This window comes from Aplysia californica, unplaced genomic scaffold (genome assembly GCF_000002075.1).
Source record: "Aplysia californica isolate F4 #8 unplaced genomic scaffold, AplCal3.0 scaffold00731, whole genome shotgun sequence".
In the NCBI taxonomy this organism is placed as follows: Eukaryota; Metazoa; Mollusca; class Gastropoda; order Aplysiida; family Aplysiidae; genus Aplysia; species Aplysia californica.
The window spans coordinates 21588-48857 of record NW_004798001.1 but is presented as its reverse complement, the minus strand read 5'-3'; the positions used below and the strand labels follow the sequence as shown (position 1 = coordinate 48857).

The 27270-nt window shown below is 38.6% G+C and overlaps 1 protein-coding gene across 2 annotated transcripts; it reads left to right on the top strand.

Moving 5' to 3' along the window:
- Window positions 1–1163: 1163 nt before the first annotated feature.
- On the top strand, window positions 1164–27270 carry LOC101862683 (thimet oligopeptidase). 2 transcript variants are annotated; one of them, XM_005108891.3, is made up of 18 exons: window positions 1164–1319; window positions 4463–4694; window positions 5760–5899; window positions 7710–7828; window positions 9440–9571; window positions 10947–10984; window positions 12051–12163; window positions 12852–12906; window positions 13729–13893; window positions 15778–15939; window positions 17964–18029; window positions 19659–19763; window positions 20356–20463; window positions 20998–21071; window positions 21739–21970; window positions 23067–23198; window positions 23558–23674; window positions 26052–27270. In XM_005108891.3, exons 2-18 carry the CDS (start codon window positions 4545–4547, stop codon window positions 26133–26135), a joined length of 1992 nt encoding a protein of 663 aa, XP_005108948.1. In that variant the 5' UTR covers window positions 1164–1319; window positions 4463–4544; the 3' UTR covers window positions 26136–27270. The 2 variants fall into 2 exon arrangements, with proteins under 2 accessions (XP_005108948.1, XP_005108947.1); XM_005108890.3 differs by having other exon boundaries at window positions 4042–4694.

Here is a 27270-nt window from a genome sequence, read left to right as displayed (position 1 = left end):
TCCCCGACTGGCAACGGGGAAAAATATCGCATGCAACTTAATGTTATCATAAATAATCGTTTTCGTTCGTTGTCATAGTTGTACCTCATGGCGCTGCTCCTGTGGCGACAAGGTCGTGTTTTCATTACATAACTGTCCCCGCGGTTTTATACCCCAAATAATTTCTGAAATTATGCAAACTGAGGTCCCCTCCCCCATGTGAAATTATGCGATTCTATTAATTTTAACAAAGAATGATAAAAGAACATACAATGTACTCAGAAATTACGTTAAAAAAGATCAATTTTGCAGAATTATTTTATGCGGGGTGCATTAAACCGCTGGGACAGACATCGGCTCCAACTGCAGTGAGGGTACTGAACACACATTGCAACAAATAAGAGAGAGAGAGAGAGAGAGAGAGAGAGAGAGAGAGAGAGAGAGAGAGAGAGAGAGAGAGAGAGAGAGAGAGAGAGAGAGAGAGAGAGAGAGAGAGAGAGAGAGGAGAGTTTTACGCAGCGGGTTGTTCCAGCACGTGAGACATGTATTTTTTTGACTAATGTCTTGTCTTGTGCATATTCGTGGGTGCACATAACCTTTGTAACGTCTGCTGCCATTGTTAACAAAAAAGACAAATTTCTCCCTGTGAGATGAATAAAAATTGGCGTTGTCATTTTGTCATTGTCTGTTGCGGTCGGATTTGTTGGCGCAGAAACGACCGCCATACAACTTAACAATTGTTACAATTACAGGATATTACCGGTACATTAAAAGGCTACACATTGCAGATGTCAATAATGATACAGGGCTATCTTTTTTTTCCTCGGACAGTAACGGAACATTTGGGCACTGGTCTTTTGCTTTTCATGGTTTGCTGACTGACCGAAATTGTGTGGTCAATCTCATTTATGTTTATTTATCTTTTGGTTTTGGGAGGGTGGGGGTACATCTCCGTTGATTTGCCATGCACTCTAACTGTTCAGCACGTATTACAGACGAATCCACAGGCTCCTGAACTAGAACTCTAAATGTACTCAAAGGTCCGGAGTAGGCAACAATGTGTGTAGTGACACGAAGATTTTTTTTTTTTTAAAAACTTGATCTCTATGTTCATTGTTTTGCAAACAAGCTATCCACTATAAGAGCGCTTCGAGTTTTTGAAGACAAGGGAGACAACTCCCAAATTGGTTCAAAGAAACGGTGGAGTCATAGAGGCCTAGATCTATGCTACTGCTAGAGTTTCCATATTTTAGTGGTTTGGTAACCCCTCTCTACCGGTCCTTCAGTCACCAGAAGAGACGACAGCCTGCTTTTGAAGATCCTCTTGAGTGGTGTTGATTGTAAGTACCAAACGCTTTGGCAAGCTAAGAGTGTCACTGGAGAGCAAAAGAACAAAAATGGGAGATAAAATAGACTGCGAATGTCTCCAGTCAATTTTGTTCTTGAGTCTTTTACTTTATTGAAAGAGTCTGTTGACCGGCCCGTCTGCTATATTTTGAGGTTTCATAGAGTGGCAGGTCTGAATTATTATTTATTGGTGCCTTCCACTTGACTGCATTACCTTAATGTTTCTGATCTAGATCTAGATCTATATCTAGATCTATATCTATTTTTAAGACTTTTAGAATCTAGAATCTAGATTGACTAGATGATAGTAGATCTACTAACTACTAGAGTACCTGGCCCAACCCGCGACCACTTGTACTTGTCATATTTTGCTTCTCAGCGGTGTCTGTCGGCAAAATAGGTCAGGCAATCCATGTTCAGGGCCGCTTCAGTGTGTCAACTTCCAGTTTATACTGTTATATCGTCACTCTCACTCATTACAAAACGTCATTCGCAGATTTTGCATTTTAACATCTTAATGTTCTGCCCTTGGCGCGACCACATGCCCTCAGCGCGACCGCATACGGAACAGGGTGGGACCATGTGCGCACATACATAAAAGGTGCAAGAAAGTTGTTAGTACACTATTTAAAGGTTAGTACAATCCTTTCTTTAGCAAATTATGATGAAAACAATTATCTTATTAAAAACAGAGGGTAGAGAGACAAATGGTTGCGGGTTGGGCCAGCTACTCTAGTTCAGTAACTAAAGAAAACTTCTCAAAGAATGTTTCTGATATAAGCCTTTCACTTCGAACTCGACTGCTGCACTAGCAGACAACTGACGTACTCGGAAAAGGATTGACCAAAAGTGGAACTAGACAAGGCACGTAACTAAATTAAAACAGATTGTACACGAGTTGCACAAAAGGAAAAATGGGGAACTGGTCACGCTCAGGGCACGGTCGCGCCAAGGGCCGATGTCTCTAGATCTAGTTAGTTCTACTTGATGGTCTACAACCAGACCACTTGGCAACTTTTCCACTTGATGATTTTTTAGCCTGCTGCAAATCCACATTACTAGATCTACTTTTAAGCATTTCCCCGTGCATTGAATAGTTTTTGTATTGTAGAGTCTGCTTCCTCTTCATGTTCTTGCTCCATACACTAACTTGACTTACATAGTAGCCTGTTTATATTTCTTTCTCTGGGATTGATAAAGAGGCCTGGAATCGAAACTGCATAACAAGTTTATTTTATAAGTTTATTAATAATAATAACAGATAGCATTTGTATTGCGCAAATTCGCGCTTAACATCAAGCTCTATGGGCTTCACAATCTATATTATTACCCCAGCAGACCTGAGAGCATTCTGAAACAACCACAACTTCCTGGGAAGCATACAGTGCGAGCAGCCATTTATAGGCACTAAAATACTAACATACTGACAAGATCTTTGGCTGTCTATGGCCAGGTACCCATTCTCACCTGGGTGAAGTGAGGAAAATTTGTGTAAAGTGCCTTTCCCAGGGACATAATGTCGGGCCCGCGGACCCACAACTTCACGATTATGAGTCTGGTTGCCTAACCATTAGGCCACCGACGTCGGTGGCCAAGTGGTTAGGGTCTCAGACTCGCAACCGTAAGGTTGTGGGTTCGAATCCCATCAGGGACCCGACGTTGTGCCCTTGGGGAAGGATTTTGTACTAATTTTTCTCACTTCACCCAGGTGAGAATGGGTACCCAGCTATAGACAGTGAAATATCGTATCAGTTTGGTAGTGTTTGAGCGCTTAACTGCTTGCACTGTATGCTTCCCGGGAAGCTGAAAATGTTTCTGAGTGTTCTATGGTCTGCTGGGGGAATAATTATATTAAAGTGTAAAGCGCATAGAGCTTGCTGTAGAGCGCAGTTATGCACTATACATATGCTATTTATTATTATTAATTCTTCGTTGAAGTACTATTGTAATTTTTCCCCCCAGTTTGCCAGATTTAATTTTCTAAAGGACCTGGGTTTTTAGGTGTAACATTTTCTTGCCACAAAAGACAAAGAAAAGTTTCACACAAATGTACACATGTGGTATCATTTTAAGGAAAATAAACATTTTCGTCACACCAACTTGGAATAGCTCATCTTCACTGCTTTCTCTTACAAGACCGTCAGATGAATTTAACTCTTGATTATAGTCATCTTCAAAGTCCCCCCAAAATCAACAGCTTTGTATTCGCTCTTGAAACAAACTGGGACATTAGTCTTTTTATGACAATCGCTCATTTATTCTCACCTCTTGAAAAAAAAAAAGGTTCTGTATTAATTACAGGTCCGAATTGTCTGAAACTTTCTCAGAACCTTTTTTTTTTTCTCATCGATGTTGGAGGGAAATTGGATAGCAAATCGTTGTCGCTGATAATAGTAGAATTTTTTTGTAAAACAAAAACCACCGCAAATGCATATATACTGTACACGAAACTGATGTAAAATGAGACATGTGAATGGATGCTCCCATTGTTGCAAAGAGTATAAATGATATTTTTCTGGTGTTCTGGTGTGAATCCACTGGTGTCTTGAAATTGAAAACTGTTTCTGTTCTGGAAACAGTTGTTTTTTTTACTGTCATATATAATAAATATAAACTAGATGTTATTATTTCAGTTATTGTTCCTACTTTTATTTACCTTGTTTTTGCATTTTCACTTTTATTTTGGAACAGTGCTAATTTATATTGTTATTTCAGGTGCCAGCAAAGTGGATATACCTTCAAAGTCGAATACCTATTTGTTCTGATAATTTTTTAGAACCCGGTCCATTAGTCATCGTTTTCAGTCACATGACATGATGACAGCCAGCTACTGCAAGATAAGCATCTTGAGACTTTGTAGAGTTCATCCTAAGTGTTTGAGAGGATGCTCTGCCTCTGCTGTAGCATTTAGTCCAGTTCATGCACACTACTGCACCAGTTGTGTCGTGCCTGTGGTGGACAGAGACACATATTCGCAGGCTTTTGGTAATTCATCCTTTAGCTTGAAGTCTTATTCTTCAAATACCCGCGTGCCTCTGTCATATGTAAATTCACAGTTGCCTAAAAAAATACATGTTGGTATAAAGAGAGAAACTTTGACTACTGTGAAAATTAGGAATCAGTATTCTATTTTCAGACTTTGTAGACCAGTGTTATTGACAAATCAGTGTCCAACTTCATTACACCACAACCAAGGATCTACACGTAAAATAAGCAATATGGCAGCTGATGGAATCAAGCTTTCGTGGAATGTGAAAAAGGAGCAAATTGAAAAGGACACTGATGTTTTGATGGAGAGAGTGAAGACTGTGTATGATAGTGTTGGCGCTGTCAAGGATGATCAAGTGACCTTTGATAATGTGGTTAAGGTGAGTGAAGAAGATCAGGTGAAACAAGTAATTAGATTATCTTTTCTTTGAGTCGTCTTTACTTAGAATTTGTTGTACAGTATTAAACTGTTGCTGATTGAGTGAAGAAGATCAGGTGAAACAAGTAATTGTATTCACTTTTGTTTGAGTCGTCGTTACTTAGAATATGTTGTACAGTATTATACTGGTGCTAATTGCTTATTACAAAATATGGTTATGTGAACATGTGAGATTTTAATGTTTGCAATGGAGGGCTGGTTCGGAATGGTATTTTTTAAAAACAAAACAACAGCACCCTTTTTATTTCACAGATATGTTCTTTTTAAAAAGATGGGATAAAAGTTTTCTTCTTTTTATTAAAGCTTATGAATGTGATTGTTTGTGAATTCTTCCCATGCTTTTCTGTTTAAATGGCCCATGCCTGAGCATAGGTTACTTTTTTTCTTCACCTTACTGAATGCATGCCTGGGTGTGTGGTGGTATGAATCTGACAGTTAAAGGCTGAGATGCATGGAGTTTTTTCGGCAAAGGGGGCAAGGGCTGAAAAAATTTTAATAGATCATGCTGTACGAAAAAAAATGTGATAATGAATGTTGAATGACAAAGAAATAACTACATCTTAGGATATTCATGACATTTCAAGGATCCAGGACCTGAGGTAGGTGCTACTGATAGATGATGATAATTAATTTAAACCTTCTGCCATCAGCAGCTCTAGTAGCGAAATAAAATCCAATATGAGACTTCAAGAATTTCTGGTAATATCATGCACAGGCTTCTTTTATTCTTTCTTTCTTTTCCTAGATTGTTCAGTCCAACCATTTTGTCAATTTTTTTTTTCCAGTTTAAAAATAAATCATTCCTTCTTTTAAATCTGTTTCTTTTTTTTTTCTTTTTTTTTTTTTGGGGGGGGGGGGGGGGGTATATGTTTGTTGGTTTTTTTTTTGCTGTGAGACAATTGTGTTTGAATAGTAATAGGGTTATGTTCAATGAAACTAATTTGTTGTGGTTTTATAGAATATAAAATTCAACAAAAAATTCTCATTCTTGCTCTTGTTTCAACAGGCAGCTGCTGACTGCGACTGCTGGTATGCGGTAGAAAGGAACAACATTGATTTCTTTCAACACGTTTCACCAAGTAAAGAATTGAGAGACGCAAGTGTTGCTGCTGACAAGAAGCTTTCAGAGTTTGATGTGGAGCTGAGGTACTGTTTCTACATACTGTGACCTGCACTTTAAAAAACCTCTCATTATATATTATGTATTTGGCAACTTGGAAACACAATATCACTTTTCCCATAAAACTAAAACAGCTACAGAGTTGAAAGTTGGCAAGTACCTGCAAAAAGATAGACAGGTCCCCATGACGGAGCCCGATTTTTTATTTATTCATTTCCTGAATTTAGAAAAATATATTTGACAAAACGTTCGCATCCTTCTTTGGCCTTTGTGATTATTCCACTGAGAAACGAAAAAAATCTGCATAGCTATCCTGTACAGCGGAAGTGCCGGAAGTGATATTTCGTGAGGCGCATTTTATTTTGAGAGTATAGATACCTTCTAATTTTTTGCATCTCTCAAGATTTCTTGCTCCATTCCAGTAGAGTGTAAATTTATTATCTATTTGTGGTGGCCGAATTTTGCTATTCAAAAGGCTTTTTAATGGCTGCATCGATCGACATGCGGTTTTCACCAAAAGATTCTTTAAAATATTCTCCAGATCATGACACCCTTCGTTTTTTCAGTTTTGAGACAGTTTTGCTGCAAAAAGCTAAATTTCTTTATTTCGCCGATCACTTTTGTAGGCCGATGTTTCTGTCTCTGTAATTTTAGAAAATCTGCCCGGTTTGTTTATTTCAAGTCGTACTTCCATTCGATACTATCGCGCATTGTCGCGCAATACTGAGCACTATTTTAAGTGTGCGACCCGTACTGATCTGGCCTCATGTTTTCTTTTTTTTTTACTTGATGCTAAATTTGACTGTGATCCTTTCGTTTGATGCCCATCATCGCTTTTTCTTGACTCCTTTGTCAAATTCTTTTTCTTGCTGCTGGGAACAATCAACACGCTTCTATACAACCGTGAAAGCGGAATAGAGAATCAATCTATGCATCTATTATATATTTGGCTACTTGGAAACACATGTGTCACTTTTCTCTCAAGATTTATTGCTCCATTCCAGTAGAGTGTAAATATAGTAGAGCAATGATATTCAGTTGATGTTAATGCATCGATCATTCCTTTCATCGAAAGGGGGCCCAGCTAGTATAATATAGTAGGCCAATGACTTTCAGTTGATGTTAATACACCGATCATTCCTTTGATCGAGAGGGGGCCCAGCTAGTATATATTTATATATATATATATATATATATATTATGGAGATGAAAAAGCAAAAAAGAACTTTGGTGCATTTAAGAATATTTTCTTCACTGAATTTTTTTGTTTGCACTGAAAGATGTCTCTAAAAGCGGACAGATTGAGACAGTCTAATGAGGCAATGTCACTCGCTAAGACACATCTTGTTTTGGATGTACTTCTTTTGGTGGGCTAGTTATCATGGCTTGAGTTCTACCATAAAAAGAAATTAATTGAGGAGACTGGTAGCTATCCATTGTATAGAGGGTAGAAGTCTGTCTACAATTTTCCAGTTCCCCAGTTGTTGTAAAGAGTTTTTTTTACATATATGTGTATGTGTGGGGTGGGGGGGGGGGGGGGGGAGATGGTTAGTGTTTTTATGTGTAGAGGTCAATCACAGTCATTTAACTGGTGCTCTGGTGTTGTTTGCTCCTTCTTTCCTATCAATGCTATCGTCCTTCTCTCTCCTCCTTCTTTGTGTTTGTTACTCTCTTGAAACACCTCTGATCTTCAGCACTTATATGACCTTATTGTGTTGCAAATGCCGTAAAACTCTTACTAAAACAAAAAAACAGTCATTTACTATGCTTTGAAACTGTTGGTAATCAAATCTTGGACTGACAACATGACGAATGAAATCTGTCTTCTCTTTACAGTATGCGACAAGATGTTTTTGATTCATTTGTGGCTGTGGAGAAATTGCCAGATTTCAAGTCATGGAAACCTGAATCAAGACGCTTTGTGGAAAGAGTTATTAAAATTGGAAAAAGGAATGGTAAGCATTTATGCAGAACGAAGACTTAATGTGTCCATGTGAGGAAATGAGGTTAAGAGAGCCCTTTATTTGTCTAGGAATTTCAACAAAAATATATGAATATAAAGTGATGTCTGATGCTTTACAGTTTTGCATCTATTTCACAAGACTACTGTGGAACTTGGATTCAATGAGGTTGCCGGGCCTGACCTAAAATCTCTAGTGCTCATCATAGCAAACATGAGGTTTTGTGTAGATAATTACAGGCACTGAGCAAGTAATGTATTAATAGAAGTAACAAGTGGTGCCTGAAATGCCTGCATATTAGGAGCGGTGCAAAAAAATGACATAATCGTTCAAATGCACTTCTATGTCATCTTGATTGTTTGCCAAAAAGTTGTGTTGCTGTGTCGCCCATCCGACCCCGACACACACTAGGCCTAGAGTAGACACTTGCGCGTTCCAAAATGCATGTGTTGGTATGAAAGAAGGCTGCTGATTGGTCACATGCAATTGGCTAACTGAATAATAGTTCACAATGCAGGTGCAATGGAAAGTTCCCGGGAATAGATAAAAGTTCGTTGTTGGAGAAAATTGAGCGAAGCCACGTCTGCAGGAGCTGTTCACCCTGGAAGCGACCTCGTTGAATTAGAGCTGGCTGATTTAAGTGCTCGTTGAATCTGGGTTATTTTTATTGATTTTAAAGAAGAACAAAAACCCGGAATCCATCTCTTCTCGTTGAATCTGAGTTCTCGTTGAATCCGAGTTCCACTGTACTATGTGTCTGATTCCCATGTGGATTAGCTACTGCTGTCTGTGGTGCAGTGGTTAGGTACTTTCTGTCACACGCTGGAGACCCGAGTTTCATTCCCAAGTGGAGATAATTGTTTAAATTGAATCTTAATTGTTCAGATGGGATGTTATATCGCTCACAGTCTGAGTTGGCGCTGACAGGCAGTGGCAAAGCCCAACTTTTAAATTATCTAAATGTGTCGATGAAGATGTGAAAACACGCACATTTAAAAGTTTCTCTGTCTTTTTGGTCTATATTGTGTGGTATCTCTTACAGCCTGATTGAGATAAATATTGTGAAATGCTTTTTTTTTTTTTGAGTGATTAAGGTATAAAAATTTTGCCATACAATTTCTTACTAAGATTTGTGCGTGCTTCGTTAGAACGAGTACAAAGAACAATGGAGTTCTTATATTCGACTGTGGTTGTAGAACAAAGGCTACCTTTGATTAAAAAAAAAATTTTTCAGTTGGGATTTGTTGTCTGTTTCAATATTGACCCTATCCGTACGCCCTGGGGTCATTTTGTACCTCCGGGGTTGTATTCTTCACATTTTAGAATACTTGTAGTACGAAGATCTCTTTGGAACTTTCAGTATTTCTCAAAAAATCATTTTGACAGACTGTTATGCAAAGCGTACTGATCGGATTAATGAGTACATTTCCTCTTTGAAAGTGGAGGCACAGAGTACCCCACGTCGTATGGATACGATAGTAAAACACGACGTACGGATAGGGTTAACTAGTCATTCACAGTAACTTCTGGCACATCATTCCAATGTAGTCAATTTCTTTAGGTTGTGGTGGCAGTACTCTTATCGCTGTGATTTCTTTTCTTCAGGCTTACATCTTCCAACAGAAATTCAAGAACAAATAAAAGGAATAAAAAAACGCATGAGTGACCTCTCCATTGATTTTAGCACCAATCTGAATGAGGAGAGTACCACCATTGAATTCAAGGAGGAGGAACTTGGTGGGTAATATACTGTATGAAGCAGTTTTTTTCTCTTCTTGTTTTTACTGTGCATTTTCTTCCCTTTATTTGATTAATATTATTTATATTGCTTTATACAGAAAAGGAATTGCCTTTGATGTTTTTGAAAGCAATTGAAATATGAAAAAGGATAAAAGTTGAGTACACATGGAGGGAGTGGCATCCAAAAGTTAAGAGGTATTTCAAAGCTTAACTCTTTGTCTCTTTATCCAGTAAACCCACCTCGCCGGGGCCGTTTCTTGGTGCTAAATCCAAAAATGACAAAAACGTCACTAAATGGGTCATTAAATCGAAACTAGCAAACCTATTTTGATAGTTCTTTATCTAATGAATGAACTTCCGGTTGTTGTTATCGATCCAGAAACTTCCGATAAAAGAGACCTGTTTTCGGTGAAAAATAATTTGATGGCGAAGTCGTAAAGGAGTGTGCCCAAGCTGCTGTCACCGGCACAGCGGCTCTGACCATGAGTCGCTGGGAGCGGCTTGCTGGAGATAAAAAGTTCAGGAAATTCAATCGCCAAGAAAAATATTACAAATACTACAATTATTTGTTATCTGAAACATTTTCTGAGGAGTTGATTTGAGAACAAAAGAGTGAAAATTTGAAATACAGCCTGATGAAATTAACAAAACTGGGCAAGCAAAGGCTGATATGGACAGGGAAGACTAGAATGATATGGAATGGTTTATCATATTTCCCTTCACTACTTTCCCTGAGAAATTCCTCTCATGATGGACTCGTGTCAGATAGTCACATAAATGTGAGAGGGCTGCACTTTGTCTTTCCTCGTATTGTTGCATATATATGTATTGTCAATAACTGCCACTTTTATAGCTATCTCCGCTGTGGCAACCTTCCAAGAGGGGATTTGGTCGCTTTTAAGGACAAGCGGGCTAACCCATATTTCGGGGTTTCCAGAAATCTTGACCAACACTAAAAGTGGGCATTGCCCTACATATAGGAGAAGTTTAGTTTCATTGGTGTGTATATTTGCTAGAGAAAACTCCTCCTTGTCTTTTAAAGAAACTGAACAAGGGGCTAAAACTTTACCTTCCATTTTCTCAAAACAGCATTTTTCGGGATAGCCCCCTTGTGCTTAACAATTAACCTTTTGTACACTCCTATATGCGTTACAAGATTGTTTTTTTTGTTGTTTTTTTAAGTTGATTTGTTTCTGTTCTCTTGAAAATATTAACATTATTCCTGTTAGCAGTAACAATTTAGTTTGTTAACAATGGACGGTTTCATTTACAAAATGGTGGTGTGGTGAGAAAAAAAAAAGAATTAGCCTTCGTCTCATGCTAGAAAGAAATATGAAGCCTTTTGTACATTAACTGTAATAATGTATTTCAGTTGGACTCCCTGAGGATTTTGTCAAGAGTCTTGAAAAGGTACGTATTTTTAAAAATTTGTTCATAGTGCCAACTTGATGCATGTCCTATTTATAATTCTAGAAATAGATATTTTCAGGCCCTTAGGGACAGCTTTCCCCACAGAAATTCTTCATAAAACCACAAATAGTACTTTGTTTCAAGGTTTGAATTGAATTCAACTATCTTATTTCGAGGTATCTGAGAGTTTCTCTCCACTGCGCACTTAACTTTTTACAAAACTCATAAAAAATTATGGTTTCGAAAAGCACTTCCACAACAGTAAGATTGACAGTAGTTAGTAGTAAAAGATTTCTAGGAAATATATGTAGCCGAGCTTGTTTGTACTTTTAGTAATTCTGTTTTTTAAATCTTATCTGAGGGGGGGGGGGGGCTCTTGTGGCCTATAGAGGTTAAGTTGTTCGCCTTTCATTCAAAGGTCCCGGGTTCGAATCTGGGAAGTGACCGAAACATTTTCTTCCCTAAAATTGTCTCCTTTCACCTCCTTTCCTGCTCTCTAGCAACATTCTGTCGTCTGCTTTCGTCTCCACTTTCTGCCTCCACCCCCTCACCTCCTTTGACCCATCCTCTGGGCTCTTGACTCTTTTTGCAGTCTTTCTACTGTTACTCCTTACTCCCTTCTTACAGCTGTCTTTCAGCCCCACTCTTCTGGTAAGAAAGATCTACACCTAGCCTTCTCGGACAAGAGCGAAAAATCTCGGAGGTCCCGTGTTCAAGGTGAACACGTTAAAGATCCCTTGGTGTTCTAAAATCGATAAGAGTAGGCTTCGGCCGCCACCCAGGCAAAATTCAAAATTTCCTACCTACTGAAAATGTTTAATGTGTTCCAGGCACTCATATCACCTTATGCGGTTGCGAGCGCAGTAAAACACTTGCCAAAAAAAAGTCTTATCTCAGTATGACTTGCCTGAAAATTCTACAGTTTTAATATTGTTTTCCAAATGGCAAATGGTATTCTGTGATTAAGATTTCGATTTACAGAGAGGCTGTAACTGATTTTGTGGAAGATAAAAGCAGGTTTGTTTGGTTTGTAAGAATTATTTTCCAAAATTTAAATTCTCCTTAGGGATCCGATGGCAAGCTGAAAGTGACTTTGAAATACCCCCATTACTTCCCATGCATGAAGAAAGCAAGAAATCCAGAGACCAGAAAGATAATGGAAACTGCTTTCAACTCAAGGTAAATATTTCTAATATGCAGTCATTTATTTTCAGGTACTAGAAAATCAAGTTTGTCAAATCAGAATAAATTTGTCAATATTTTGGACAAATAATAAAATGCCAGACACTGATGTGAGGATTACAATTTTATTTCAAGAAAATCCTTGAGGACGTATTGTTGAATTTGACCCATACTTTTTATGGTATATAAGCCAGCTGATTGCTAAGTGTGGTGTGAACTTTAAGAATAATGCTTAAGCAAAAGCGAAAGAGAATAAGGTACATATTATATTTTGTAATATAAATGATCAGGTGGATTTCATTGCACTCAGATGACTTCCCAGACCGTAGGATCTTACATGATCATTTTTAACATTTTTAAGATTGATCCTTCTGCTTCATACACATACAGTTGATCTCAATTGTTATAGTTAAATCACCCAACTTATCAATACACTGATATAAAGTTAGTTGTATTGTTCTTGTGTTATTTATCTTGCCGCAGCTTTGGAATTTTGTGTCTGTAACTGTTTCTATGGAAAATAACTGCAGGTGTGTTTGGTTTTTAAATATTATTTCCCAAAATTGAAATTCTCCTTAGGGATCAGATGGCGAGCTGAGAGTGGAGAGTGAGAGGAGGGACAGGTCATGAGAAAGACAGACATATTTTACTGATATATATACCCTCCCAAAAAATTATGTTCCAGATGTATGAAAGAAAACACACGTATACTAGAGGATCTTGTCCGCCTGCGGGATGAGGTAATTTCCCCCCTTTTTTTTTCGTTCTTGTAGCTTTGAAGGCATGTACTTACAACTGGTCGCTTTTAAGGACAAGCGGGCTAACCCAGATTTCGGGGTTTTCCAGATATCTTGATCTTCACCAAAATTTGGCATTGTCCTACCTATAGGAGAAGTTTGGTCTTAGCGGTGTGTATATTTATTTGGTTATTGAGAAAACTCTCCTTGTCTTTTAAAGAAACTGAACAAGGGGCAAAAACTTTACTTTTGATTTTCTCAAAACAGCATTTTTCGGGATAGCCCCCTTGTGCTTAAAAGTGACCAGTTGTTTTGTATTTTGTAACTCACTTTACAGAAGTCTTATTGTATTGTATTGGCTGACTTTAATTCAGTTTGTCTTTATTGATTGTAGAGTTTTATGCTTGAATAAGCTGGATTTCATGTTTGATTTGTATGTTAAGTTAATATAATATTGTGCCATCTATAGTGTAGGAGTTTGTGCTTAGCTCTGGACTGTATCATTCTCTATTTTCTCCAAGAAAAGGTTGTTAGATACATTACTGTTAATCGTCTTTATCTCTCCTCCTTCTTTTTTATGTTTGTACACTCTCTTGGAACACCTCTAATCTTCAGCACTTCTATGACCTTATTGTGTTGCAAGTGCTGTAAAACTCTCACAAAAAACCCCCTAAACAAACATCACTGATATTGACATGTTTTTTTTTAATTTGAAAGAGATCATTCTTGGGCAAGTGTATTTGATACTCTTTTTGCACATTTTTCAATAGCATGTAGAAGGTCATGCCTTTTGTTCTCTTTCTTTATTATCCCTTAATTTATCAGAAAGCAAAGTTGCTTGGCTACCCAACTCATGCTCACTATATACTGGAGATGCGCATGGCAAAGAAACCTGAGATTGTGGCTGAGTTTTTGTCATCATTAAAGGACAAGCTGCAAGCACTGAAGAAAGAGGAGTTGGACTTGTTTCGGCAGTACAAGAAGGAGGAGGTTAGGCTACAGGACTCGTAATCGTGGGGTTGCTGGTTCGGGGGTTTGAGGTTAGGCTACCGGACTCGTAATCGTGGGGTTGCTGGTTCGGGGGTTTGAGGTTAGGCTACCGGACTCGTAATCGTGGGGTTGCTGGTTCGGGGGTTTGAGGTTAGGCTACCGGACTCGTAATCGTGGGGTTGCTGGTTCGGGGGTTTGAGGTTAGGCTACCGGACTCGTAATCGTGGGGTTGCTGGTTCGGGGGTTTGAGGTTAGGCTACCGGACTCGTAATCGTGGGGTTGCAGGTTCAGGGGTTCGAGGTTAGGCTACCGGACTCGTAATCGTGAGGTAATCGTGAGGTTCCGGGTTCGGAGGTTCGGGGTTAGGCTACCGAACTCGTAATCATGGGGTTGCAGGTTTGGGGATTCGAGGTTAGGCTACCGGACTCGTAATCGTGAAGTTGTGGGTTCGGGGGTTTGAGGTTAGGCTACCAGACTCGTAATCGTGAGGTTGCGGGTTCGGGGGTTCGAGCCGCAGGCCCGACATTGTGTCCTTGGGAAAGACACTTTACACGAATTTTCCTCACTTAACCCAGGTGGGAATGGGTACCCGGCCGTAGGCAGCGAAAGATCTTGTCTGTGTGTTTTAGTGCCTATAAATGGTTGCTTGCACTGTATGCTTCCTAGGAAGTTGAGGTTGTTTCAGAATGCTCTGAGGTCTGCTGGAGTAATAGTCCAGATTGTGAAGGGCATAGAGCTTGCTGTTGAGTGAGGATTTACGCTATACAAATGTTATCATTTATTACTATTATTCTGTCTCAGACAGTTACAGTTTGCCTTGTGGGTGGTTGGCGGGTGCTCTGGTGTGGTTTGCGTCTTATTTCCTATTGAACATCTGTCGTCTTTATCTCCCCTTCTTCTTTTTTACGTTTGTTACTCTCTTGTAACACCTCTAATATTTTGGTGCTCATATGACCTTATGCAGTTGCGAGTACCGTAAAACCTCTACTAAAACTAAACTAAAACAGTTTGCCTTCTTGGTTCTTTTAGTCCACCTAGCACTCATGGGCACAGTGGAACACAGATACTCCAAACACTGGGTGGCAGAGCCTTGGTCCTGCTCAGGTTTAATTTTTATTAGTGGGTGGTTGGCGGGTGCTCTGGTGTGGTTTGCTTCTTCTTTTCTTTCAAACATCTATCGTCCTTATCACTCCTCCTTCTTTTTCGTATTTGTTACTCTCTTGTAACACCTCAAATCTTTGGCACTTATTTATATGACCTTAATGTATTGCAAGTGCCGTAAAACACTTACTAAAACTAAAATTTATTAACTATGTGAATTAAGTAAAAATGTCAGTTTTTTCAATGTTATTCTCATAGAATTTAAGTTGTGTTTATCAGTGCTGATAGATCTTTTTACAGTGGCTCTGGATACTGTGCAGGTACTGTTGTGATAAAAAGAATAATCATATTGCCTTATATTAAAGAACTAAAGTAAAGATGATTTAATGTAGTTTGTTCATCATTGCATACATTCATTTTGATTTATTTTATTTTGTCTTGCACTTTTTTTTCTTCATTGTCTGCTCAACCAATAGTTCCCAAGACAATTTTATTGTTGTTGTCAATCTAGCAGATCTGCACTTTTAGTATTCTGTTTAGTTCCTAGACTTTTGGCTGTAGCTTTTAAGGAATGTTATGTTTAAAAACAGAATTTGTCTATAAGACTTGCTGTAGAAAAGCTGATAACTCTTCAACAGTATTTGGGTACATACTACAGAACGAAAATTGGAGTACTTTTTATGTATAGACTATAGATTTCTTAAAAAGGAATTAACTGCCTTTACAACCAGAGCTGTCCTGAGCTTTTCTAAAATGGAAATTTTACTGCTCTTCGTGTTCCAGTGTGAAAAGTACGGATTCCCTGACGATGGTCAGATCAATAACTGGGATCTCCGGTACTTCATGAACATGGCAGAAGAAAAGAAGTACGCTGTTGATCAGCAAAAGCTGAAGGAGTATTTCCCCATGACTGTTGTGACCAAAGGGTTGTTGAAAATATATCAGGTAAGTTTTGCTGAGGTGGTAATATCGTTCACAGTATCTTCTATTTCTGTAATTTTCAGCTTTTTGAGGAGGGGGGGGGGGGGGGGGGCTGTTTTATGTTGTTGATTTTTTCCTGTTTGAAAGTGGCATGAAAAAGCCCCACAGTGTAACTCAAAAGAGCCCTGAATTGTATTTATGTCGGTTGTGTACTGGATTTTTTTTTCCTTTTCAATTTTCTTTTTATAGTTTAGAAAAAATGTGTATGATTTTAGAAAAAAATATGTTTGATTATGTAAAGAAAACCCAGCATATTTTCCATTATTTCATGATGTACAGTCGAACCTGCCGTGAGGGCCAACTGTACAATACGGCCACCTGTACGAACGGTCACTTTCAATTTCCCCCCTTTCGTTTTTTCTATAATAATTTAACTGTAAAACGGTCACCTGTCAAACTTGGCTGCGGCCACCTTATTTTATCAACTCACATTCAAATGTGCCTGCCTCATGCGGCAAGGCGTGGTCACTCATTGCCTGACGCTTTGTCATAAATTTTGAATTCGCCCCTCACACTGTGGACGGGCTGTCATAATTCATTCACCTGTCATTATTGTTTTAGTCCCTCCAGTGAATGTTTACATAGGTACCAGAAACTAAATTTTCGATGTAGCTGTATGCCAAATTTATCTGATTTTGGTACCATTCTTTAACCTCTCAGTCAATTTTTAAGAAAATGATGGTTGTTTAAAATTTGATCAAATTTGTTAAAGTCAGTCACTGGCTGCAACCCCATGTTTGACAGACAATCCAAAAGAGTACCAAGTGCACTAAACATCTCCACATTAACAGAGTACAATGACAATAATAAATATATGGAGCCTAATTTTTTTCAAGACTGTGAGATCATTACAAATATGTATTTTATTACTTCAAACACGATGATCTGTCGTTATTTCAACAAAAACAGTGAGCGTTGACCCGGCCGACGCCGCACCGGCCCCCGCGGCGAGCGAGTCGGCTTGTACTGTAGTGTACCCCGCGTGGGGGGTAACATGCTTTCTGAGTTTCGCGGAAGGATTGATGTAAAATATTTCCAAGCTGATTACTTTATTCTAATAGGAAATAAACTGATCTTTTCATTCATACCTTTTTTAAGCCGGTATTTTACATATTTTGGGTAAAAAGTGATCTTTAAAAATTTTGACAGCATTTTTAAAAGCTTTCTATTTAAACGACAAAGTTCAAATATACACCACGGGAAAGCCCGTTTAAAGTGCTACAGTTCTCCACCAATGAAAAGGCAGTATTTAATCATCGCTCGTTCCGCGAACAATTTGAATGCACGCGTGTCAATTTTTTAACCGGCCGACCACGCATTCCGACCGCGAGGGGCTTTGCATTCGTCTGCGATTCTCCAGCTCCTAATAATCGGACATATAAACAACTTACACCATTGTAACGAGGAAAAGCTGAACTTTTACAAGGTGTACGGCATTTGGTGTTTTATAGCGAAAGAGCAAAGAAAGAGCAATCGGAATTACCCCGATTTCACCGATACCACGTGGTCGGAAGGCCGCGAGTGCCCGCGAGGCCGTGTTTACGCTACCTAGTTTACCTCAGTTGACCAATGGGTAAGCCTAACAATAAATTTTCAACTGCTGGTGAGGGAAGCGTGATCCATCATAACCTATAAGCCCTGCCTTCAACTCATGCACAGTTTGTGTGTGAGGTGACTGGTCACTGTAACAAAGTAACAATGGACATTGATATGACTTGCAATTGCAACAGAAGCTTTGCTCATTCTCCAAGTGGTGGCGACCCGTGTGTATGTTTTACCATGGCACTCAGTCTTCATCGTCTTGCTTACATAATGTTTAATTAATTGCACAAAATCAGCAACAAAACGAAAGCTTACCAAAAAACAAACCAACAAAACAAAACGTATTTTGAAGCCAGCCAAGCGCTCTTGCTACGGGTCATTATAGGGTATTAATGTCAATAATTGTTTGAATACGTTTTGAAGTGCATGCCTGTCTTTGTTTTCAGGACTTGCTTGGACTTGTGTTCACCCAGATTAAGACAACTGATGTTTGGCATGAAGATGTTACCCTAGTAAGTCTCCTGCTTTTTATTTTGTGTGCATCTGTTTGTCAATTTCATGCATCGATAAAGTACAGACAACTGTTGTGTACCAGGGAAATTCTGTTCCTTGTATGCAAAAGATGCAAGTTTTATTAGGCATTTTGGAAAGTTCTTTTTTAAAATTGAGTTTCTCCTTTGTGCTGGGATGCTGTATCCCACTCAGCCTAGGTTGGCTCTGGTGGGCTGGTTTAAGTCAACTAGCCTCCTGAATTCTTATCGTTTTGTCAATGATACTGAGAGAGTTCAGCTTTTGCAATGATTGACTGACTCAGAGTTAACCAAGTGACCTTCTGAAAATTGGAAGATAATATTTTGGAAGGATGAATGTTGCAAGTCATATGTTACCAATGGTACTCTCTGACAGTTTTCGGTACCAATTGTTTATCTTAATTTTTCACCCTTGTCCGAGAAGACTAGGTGTAAATCTTTCCTACCATAAGACCAGGGGTGTGGCTGAAAGAGAGCAGTAAGAAGAAGCCAAGGAGAGACAGTAGAAAGGCTGCAGAAAGAGTCTGGAGCCCAGAGGAGGGAGCAAAGGAGGTGAGGGGTGGGGGCAGAGAGTGGAGACGAAAGCAGATGATATAACATTGTTAGCGAGCAGGAAAGGAGGTGAAAGGAGACAATTTTAGAGAAAAACATTTTCCATTGCTACCTGGACTTGAACCCGAGACCTTTGAATGAGAGGCGAACACCTAAACCTCTAGGCCACAAGAACACCCCCCCCCCCCCCCCCGGCTATGTTTCTTTCTGCAGGATGTACTCTAAATGTACACAATTTTGTGTGTGTGACTGGGAAAATAGTCTTCATGTCACAAAGGCTAATTTAGAGAACATTCGGGAAATAATGAAATTTCTTTTTTTTTGGTGGAAATTTGAGACTCGTAAGGATATCAACCATTGTTCTCCATCCTCACAAAATATTTCACGTATATTCTTCTTCTAGTATGTTTTTAAAAGTTTTTTAAAAAGCATCCATTATGTAGTATTACGAAATAATGTTGATTTTTGACATTTTTCTCAAAAGTAGTTGGTGCACCCCTCACTCACAATCGTGACCATATCTCAAAAACTGTTCGAGGTATCTGAAAAATTTTAAGACAGAAACACCATGAAAGGCTATTCTATACAGAAATGCAATAAACCGCAATAGTAAAAAAATTGCACATGTGGACCCATTTCTCAGGCACGCACATCTAGAATAGATATTGCATACTGCAGACTATTCAACTGTATCTAATAGTGAACCTCTGACATCTCATAGGAAAGGAAAAATGAAAATTTTGTTATATCTTGAAAAGTCACAATAACAGTACAGAAGTAAAGTACAGTATTACAAGAGTAACTTTTGTAATGTGTTTTTGCCAAGCATGTAACAACCGAATGGAATGAAGAATCATAATTCTGTTGATATGATTTTGTTTAGAAAAGCTCACAGTACTTTTTCAATTTAAGATTATTACACTGCATTTTTCTTGCTGCAAGTGCCGTATAACTCTTACTAAAACTAAAAAAACGTTTCTGTGCTGAAGTTTTTGAGATAATGAAGATTTGAAATATGAATTGCGGAAGTACCTAACGCGCGACACATTTTTCTTACAGTACAGCGTCAAAGACAAAAAGACGGAAGAGATCATTGGTTACTTCTATCTAGACCTGCATCCACGAGAGGGAAAATATGGTCATGCTGCATGTTTTGGCCTTCAGGTAAATTACTTTTACCCTATCTGTACGCCCTGGGGTCATTTTGTACACCCGGGGTTGTATTCTTCACATTTTAGAATACTTTTAGTACGAAGATCTCTTTGAAACTTTCTGTATTTCTCGAAAAATCATTTTGACAGACTGCCATGCAAAGTGTACGGATCGGACTAGCGAGTAAATTGCTTCTTTGGAAAGTGGTGGCACAGAGTTACCCACTTTGTATGGATACGATAGTAGAACACTACGTACGGATAGGGTTAATAATGGTATGTTTTGATTTTTACCAATATAAAAATCCTTTTCCAGCATTAGAGCTTTGTTGCTGTGAGTGTCACTCCATATAGGATGAAAGTTGGTTGTGATATTTGATATTTAGTTTTTAAAAATAATTTCTCTGAAGTTATATTATGTTTCAAGCAACGGTTTGTGTCTCCCCTTTTGAATATGGTGTCAACTTTCTTTTCTACTTACACTCAAACTGATAGTGAACATTAGAAATGTGATTTGATCTCAGTAGCGTCGGATACTTTTAAGGGAGCTTTGCTTTCTCTTCCATTGATGTTTTATCTTTGTTATTTTCCACTTCCCTGACTAGCCCGGCTGTTTGTCAGCCGATGGGTCTCGACAGGTTTCTGTGGCAGCCATGGTCGCCAACTTCACGAAACCGACTGCAGAACAACCATCACTGCTGACTCACGATGAGGTGATGATCCTTTTCTCCTGAATGAAAGAGCAGATTTTGCTGCTTGCAATTCGTTTTGAAAAAAAAAAAAAAAAAAAAAAAGTTCAAGAAGGGGTTGATATTAAATGCAGATCTTATGTAGCTTTCATTGACAGCTTTTAAACATTTTTAGTAATTCAGTATCTCAAGATTTGTAATAATTTGGAGTTATTGTTCAGAAAGAAAAATATGTGCAATTGTAAAGGTTTAATGCTTCTTTAGTGACTGATTTTATTGAATTTGTTTTTGAACAGATTGAGGAATTTTATTAATTGGTGTTCAAAATAGAAAATATAAATGTGAAAGACACCCCCGGGGCTGTGCTACTGACTCAAGTGTCCTTAGGCCATTCCCAAAGGGGGGATATTACTCTACTAAAGCTAAAAAAACTGAATTAATTGGTGTTCAATATAGAAAATATAAACGTGAAAGAAGCTGATAACCCGTGAAGAATACTTGCTCATCCTGTTTCCTCACCCTCCCCCACCCACTTCCCTTTTTTTGTTTTCGATAAAGGTTGAAACATACTTCCATGAGTTTGGACATGTCATGCATCAGATCTGCGCCAAAACCGACTATGCTTTGTTCAGGTAACATGTGATGCTCAAAGTTATAGTATAATGTTATGGTGTAGTACCATTAATGTTGCCTTTTTTCTTACTGGTATGGAATGATTTAAAACTTCAGTAAAGGCATTTTTTGCGCTCTGATTGCAAACTGACTAAGAAATTTATACGAGATACTTGTTTTTGAATATTTTCAAAAGGGTTTTATTTTGTTTGTGGGTTCATCTAACTTTTTTGCTTCCCTCAATACTGGCTTTAACTGTCTTGAAAGATGGAATGGTCCAGACTGTTTCTTACTTGTGTGACAATAGGCCTGTATAGCCTTCCTTCTCATATTCGAGGGCTGCCAAGTAAACTATGGTAAGTCATGTTTTTCAAATTTTACAGGAGAAACAAAAATAGGATTTTCTTGAAGCGTTTTGGGTAGATAAACTTCATTTTCATAAGGGAGCCTAATGTCTGCTGTCAACCCTTATGAAAATAAAGTTTATCCACCCAAACGCTTGAAGAAAATCCGTTTTTTTTGTGTCTCTCATGTAACATTTGAAAAACATGACTTATCATAGTTTTCTTGGCGGCCCTCGAATTTTGATGTTAAGATTTGTTCCATTTACCATTTTTGTATGTTACGATGGTCTTACTTGATTGTGATGGACCCCATTTGTTTATCATGACGTTTTTTTTTTCACAGTGGGACGAATGTGGAAAGAGACTTTGTGGAGGCGCCATCGCAGATGCTTGAGAACTGGGTGTGGGAGAGGGAGCCCCTTCTGCGCATGTCTTCACACTACAAGGATGAATCGGCCATTCCAGATGACCTGCTGGAGAAGCTTACCCTCAGTCGTCAGGCCAACGCCGGTGTGTTCAATCTCAGGCAGATCACTCTGGGAACGTTTGACCAGAGGATACACACCCGCTCAGAGGTAGGTCTCTCCTGAATCAAAAGATATATAGGGATTTGACCCTATACGTACGTCGTGTTTTGCTATCGTATCTATACGACGTGGGGAACTCTGTGCCCCCACTTTCCAAAGAGGAAATTTACTCGTTAATCCGATCCGAACGCTTTGCATAGCAGTCTATGATTTTTGGAGAAATACTGAAAGTTTCAAAGAGATCTTCGCTCTAGAAGTATTCTAAAATGTGAAGATACTACCCCTGGGGTACAAAATGACCTCAGGCATACGGGTAGGGTTAAGCCAAAGACGGCCAGGCCTGTTTGCTGATTTTGTATCTAGTTGGACTGAAGCTTGGGGGGGGGGGGGGGGTGCAGGAGCAGCCCATGTACATTTCCTTGATAAAGTATTTTTTAACTTGAGTTCTTTCAGTTTTGTGGTTCTCCTCTCATTTGGCTTTTTTGCCCTTCAGAGATGGATTTTAATGTTAAATAAGACAGATTTCTCCTTCTAAATAACCATACTCTCAAATGTAAATAACCATACTTTGTTCAACCCTGATCAAGCCATAGACCACAAACTGGCTGATGAAATTCTTGATGGTTTTGTGGTATATCATGGCTTAATGCTCTTAAATGATGGCACGTCACCTTTGCTGAGGGGGTCAATCTGATCAGTTTAGCTGGGGCCATGGTTATGTCACTCTCTTGATGTAATATTTTGATAGGGGGATGAGACTAATGGACAAGGAGTCTGTTTTATGGATATGTTTTTGGTGTGAGATGAGATTGGTTTATTGATTATTACAATATTTTTTTTTGTCTTTGTCGTTCCATACCTAGGCCTACTGTGAAATATGTGACTGAAAACTTGTGTATAATGTAACCCTGAGGGTGGTTGGCGGGGGCTCTGGTGTGGTTTGCTTCTTCTTTCCTATCTATCATCTATCATCTTTATCTCCCCTCCTTTTTTGTGTTTGTTACTCTCTTGTAACACCTCTGATCTTCGGCACTTATATGACCTTATGGTGTTGCAAGTGCCGTAAAGCTCTTACTAAAACTAAACAATGTAACCCTTTTATTTTGTCAACTACTCTATGTCCTTTCCACTCTTATTTCCGCAGGCCAACACTGCTGCTGTATATTCTGAAACATGCAGCGATATTTTGGGAATTCCTGCAACAAAAGGCACCAACATGGCTGCTACATTTGGCCATCTGGGTGGTGGCTATGATGCGCAGTATTATGGTTACATGGTGAGTTTTGGGTAAATAGACTTTTTGTATGAAACTGAAAGTTTCCGAAAGCTGTGTAAATGAATTGTCTTACTTTAGAGAAGTCAAAATGCATGGTTTATTTAACTTACTTGCAGCTGTTCTTGAACTGTTTCAGATAATCTCCAGTGGAGGTACGCATAATGAAAAGGGTTTCAGTGGAAGCATGTTAATTCTTTAAAAGATTCAGTTGTTTCCTCTGAATCGATGAGCTAAACTGGATGACTGGACTCAATTTTGTAAAATACTGTTCTCTTTTTAGCTGCCTGAAATCCAAGAAATTATAGTATTTTCTGTTGTCTTTTCTCTCTTATCGTGTATTGTTTGGTCTGATCCTACAGTGGAGTGAAGTTTTCTGCATGGACATGTTTGCCTCAAAGTTCAAGAAAGAAGGTGTTATGAACCCAGAGGTTGGGGATCTGTACAGGAGGTGTATTTTGCAGCCAGGAGGTTCTCTGGTGAGTCTTGACAATGACAATGACAGTCTTTATTCATCTCGCAGGGAGAAGTTTGTCTTGGTCATTTACAATGGCAGTAGATGTTACACATTTTTTTTGCAATCACGCATATACGCATATGCTCAACAAGACAGGACATTACTCTCTCTCTCCTCTCACTCTCTCTCTCACTCTCTCTCTCTCTCACTCTCTCTCTCTCCCTCCCTCCCTCCCTCCCCCCCCCTCTCTCTCTCTCGCTCTCTCTCTCTCTCTCTCTCTCTCTCTCTCTCTCTCTCTCTCTCTTGTAGCACTGTGTGATGAGTAACCCTCACACTGTGCTACAAATGAAACTTTATGTCCATGTTTAAAGAGAGTAAGTAACTAATTATCCAGTCGTGAGTTTTGCACCAATAATTGAAAGTACTGTTGCTCATTTTTGGCAGTGGGTTGTTGGCGGGTGCTCTGGTATGGTTTGCTCCTTCTTTCCTGTGAAACGTCTATCGTCCTTATCTCCCCTCCTTCTATCTTTATGTTTGTTACTTTCTTGTAACACCTCTAATCTTCGGCACTTATGTAACCTTATTGTGTTGCAAGTGCCTTAAAACACTTTCTAAAGCTAAATCAAAATCATTTCTGGCTCCTTGTTTCTTTGTTTTTTCAACTGGTGTTTTTGTTGGTCTCATCTCTTACAGTGGGAGCTGCTTGTATATTTACTGTTAGTCTTTAAAAGTTTCTTTTGAAGTGCAAGGTACTTTCCACACATAAATACTGTGACATGTTTTAAGGTATGATACAATTCCTATTTGTTTGTAATAAAAGATGATTTTCCTATGCAGCAACTTGATTACAATAGGCAGAGATCATGAATAAAATTTTATTCTGGTATCTTGCCTTGTGTGGAATTTTTTGCTGGGTTGGAAAAAATGTCCCAAACACTTACCCTGCCTGTTTGTTTAACGTTCATTATTACGTCTAATGTGAAATGAAGAACTGGGCAATTTTTCTATTAGTTTCCGTTCTTGCCTACACACTTCAAAATTGTTTGACTTTTTCGTTGGCAGCCACTTTTATTCCATAGGAATTTAATCGGAGAGAGAATTTATGTCTACTTGAGAATTGTCTTTTCCCTTCCACAATGACAGTAAAGGTCAAGTCTTTGTCTACTTTTAACCGGAATTGTACATTGTTGGCCTACATGATGTCATTTACAAAAGCTAATTATCCCTAACTCACACTCTCACTCAAACATGGGGGTTCTTGTGGCCTAGAGGTTATGGTTTTGGCTTCTCATTCAAAGGTCCCGGGTTCGAATCCGGGTAGCAACCGAAAAAATTTTCTTCTCTAAAATTGTCTCCTTTCACCTCCTTTCCTGCTCTCTAGCAATGTTCTGTTGTCTACTTTCGTCTCCTCTTCCTTCCCCCAACCCCCTCACCTCCTTTGTCCCCTTCTCTGGGCTCCTGATTCTTTCTGCAGCCTTTCTACTGCTACTCCTTGGCTCCTTCTTACTGCTGTCTTTCAGCTACACCCCTGATCTTCTGGTAGGAAAGATCTACAGCTAGCCTTCTTGGACAAGGGCGAAAAATCTCGGGGGGTCCAGTGTTCAAGTTGCACGAATTAAAGATCCTTGGTGGTCTAAAATCGATAAGAATAGGCTTCGGCCGCCACCCGGTTAAAATGCAAAATTTCCTACCAACTGAAAAAGTTTAATATGTGTCACTTTTCAGGCATGTGGAGTTTTGGTATCATCTGAAAGCTGATTTATTTGTCTTGCCTCCTATGAAATAAATGTCCATTTATCTTGGATAGAACTCAAGATATTTGGGGTTGAAGGAAGTGGTAAAATAAGTGAGAAAATGACTGCCAAAGTTTGGTGACTCCAATAGCTAAAGAGTCTTTGAAAACTGAAAAATGACATATCTATGTTTTTAAGTAAAATTCACGTGGAAAGGTATTTTTATATGGACACTAAAGAGGTTAAGCCAAAAAATAAAAATTCAATAAAAATGTCCAAACCAGCAGGAAAAATGACTTTCTCCAATTTTGTTACTTTGACGAGAGCCTGATTTCACCACGCTGCCTCACGTATGTCCCACGCACTCATATGACCTTATGCAGTTGCGATCGCCGTAAAACATTTAAGAAAAACGCAATAAAACACTCAAACATGGTATTTTAGCATGCTTTCTCTTTTCCCCACACTTACACTACACACATACACTCCCCTGCTCAGGCATGATGTTTATTTATCTTTTCCTTTCTTGTCGTAAGAAATCCCTTTAATGTTTCAATCATTTACATAATTTTTCTATTCATTATTTACCTTTCTGACAGATTTTATTGCAGAGTTGTGATTTCACGGATGTTGAACTTTTCTTTCCTCTTTCTATTCTCCAATCAGGATGCTGATGAGATGCTGAGAAACTTCCTTGGCAGAGAGCCTCAGCAGGAGGCCTTCTTGGCCAGCAAAGGCCTGAAAGCATAAATTCTTGATCAATACTTTTGTATCTCTCCCTACCAAGAGAATACATATGTAATGCTGGTAGTGTCACATTTGCCTCTGAAGCGTACATACAGAAAATATTAAACAGTTGAAATTTGCTGTTTATGATAAATCCAATGTATGATAATGCTATTCTGTTTTATTGTAGGTGGTTTATGTTCTCTGTGAAATGAAATATAAGTTTTCACCGTGTTGTGTATTCAGTTTTCAAGTACAGGTACTCGTCCTTTGTCCTTGGCGAGAAGGCAGCATTAAGTTGTGTAGTAACACGTATGTTTGTGTAACAGCTGGCGAATGTGGCCTGTATGGTGGGACTTTGCTCTACATGTTCTGCTTCATTCCAGCTGGAGAAAAATTGGTTATGTTGATTTTTGCTTCATCAGATGACTATTTTTCCCATGTCATGTACTTTTGCGGTCAGTTGAAGGTTAAAAAACATGTTTTCAATGTTTTAGATTAAGAAATGTTTAGGTCCTTGTTTGATGGTCAGACCACTGTTTGGTAAAGATTATCTCTCATCTATTTGAAAGCTTCTCCTTTACGTATTGGAAAATTTGTGGACCAAAGGTACTAAACTTGTATAATTATTTGAAACACCAAAGCTCATTTCATGAAATATGATGTATACAGCTTTACTCAGATTTTGAAATTATACAAATATAGTATGGAGTGCATTTTACAGAGAAAGGAGTTATGCATCGGACTTTCCCATCATGGCTGCTCTGTTTAAGAACATTTTTGGTGCATTTAATAATTTGTTGCTTGCTGGAATCAAATGGTCTGTTTTAGCGTTAGATTTTGGTGTTTATTTGTTGTGGGTTTGGTGGCTTTTTTTGTCAGCCTTATTGATCCTTTTTAATGGTATAGGGAGGGTGAAAGTTGTTTATTTTTTTCTTGCACTTCAGTAATTTAAAAATATTTTTTGTTTCTCTTTTTTTGTCTAGGGTTTGTTTGAAAATTACTATATTTCTGATTCACAGAGTTTCTACAATGCATGAATGAAACACCAATCACTGTTAACCTTAAGTAATCAAACGAGACAGCGTGAATGAATGTGATTCTTTTTTACATCAGCAGAATAAATGTCATATTGGCAAACATGACGAGACTTATTTAA

Coding starts and splice junctions, on each gene's coding strand:
- LOC101862683 (XM_005108890.3), top strand. CDS start 4,140: ATGATGACAGCCAGCTACTGCAAGATAAGCATCTTGAGACTTTGTAGA. Junction 7,829..9,439: donor TAAAATTGGAAAAAGGAATG/GTAAGCATTTAT, acceptor TCTTTTCTTCAG/GCTTACATCTTCCAACAGAA. Junction 23,675..26,051: donor TGCAGCCAGGAGGTTCTCTG/GTGAGTCTTGAC, acceptor TTCTCCAATCAG/GATGCTGATGAGATGCTGAG.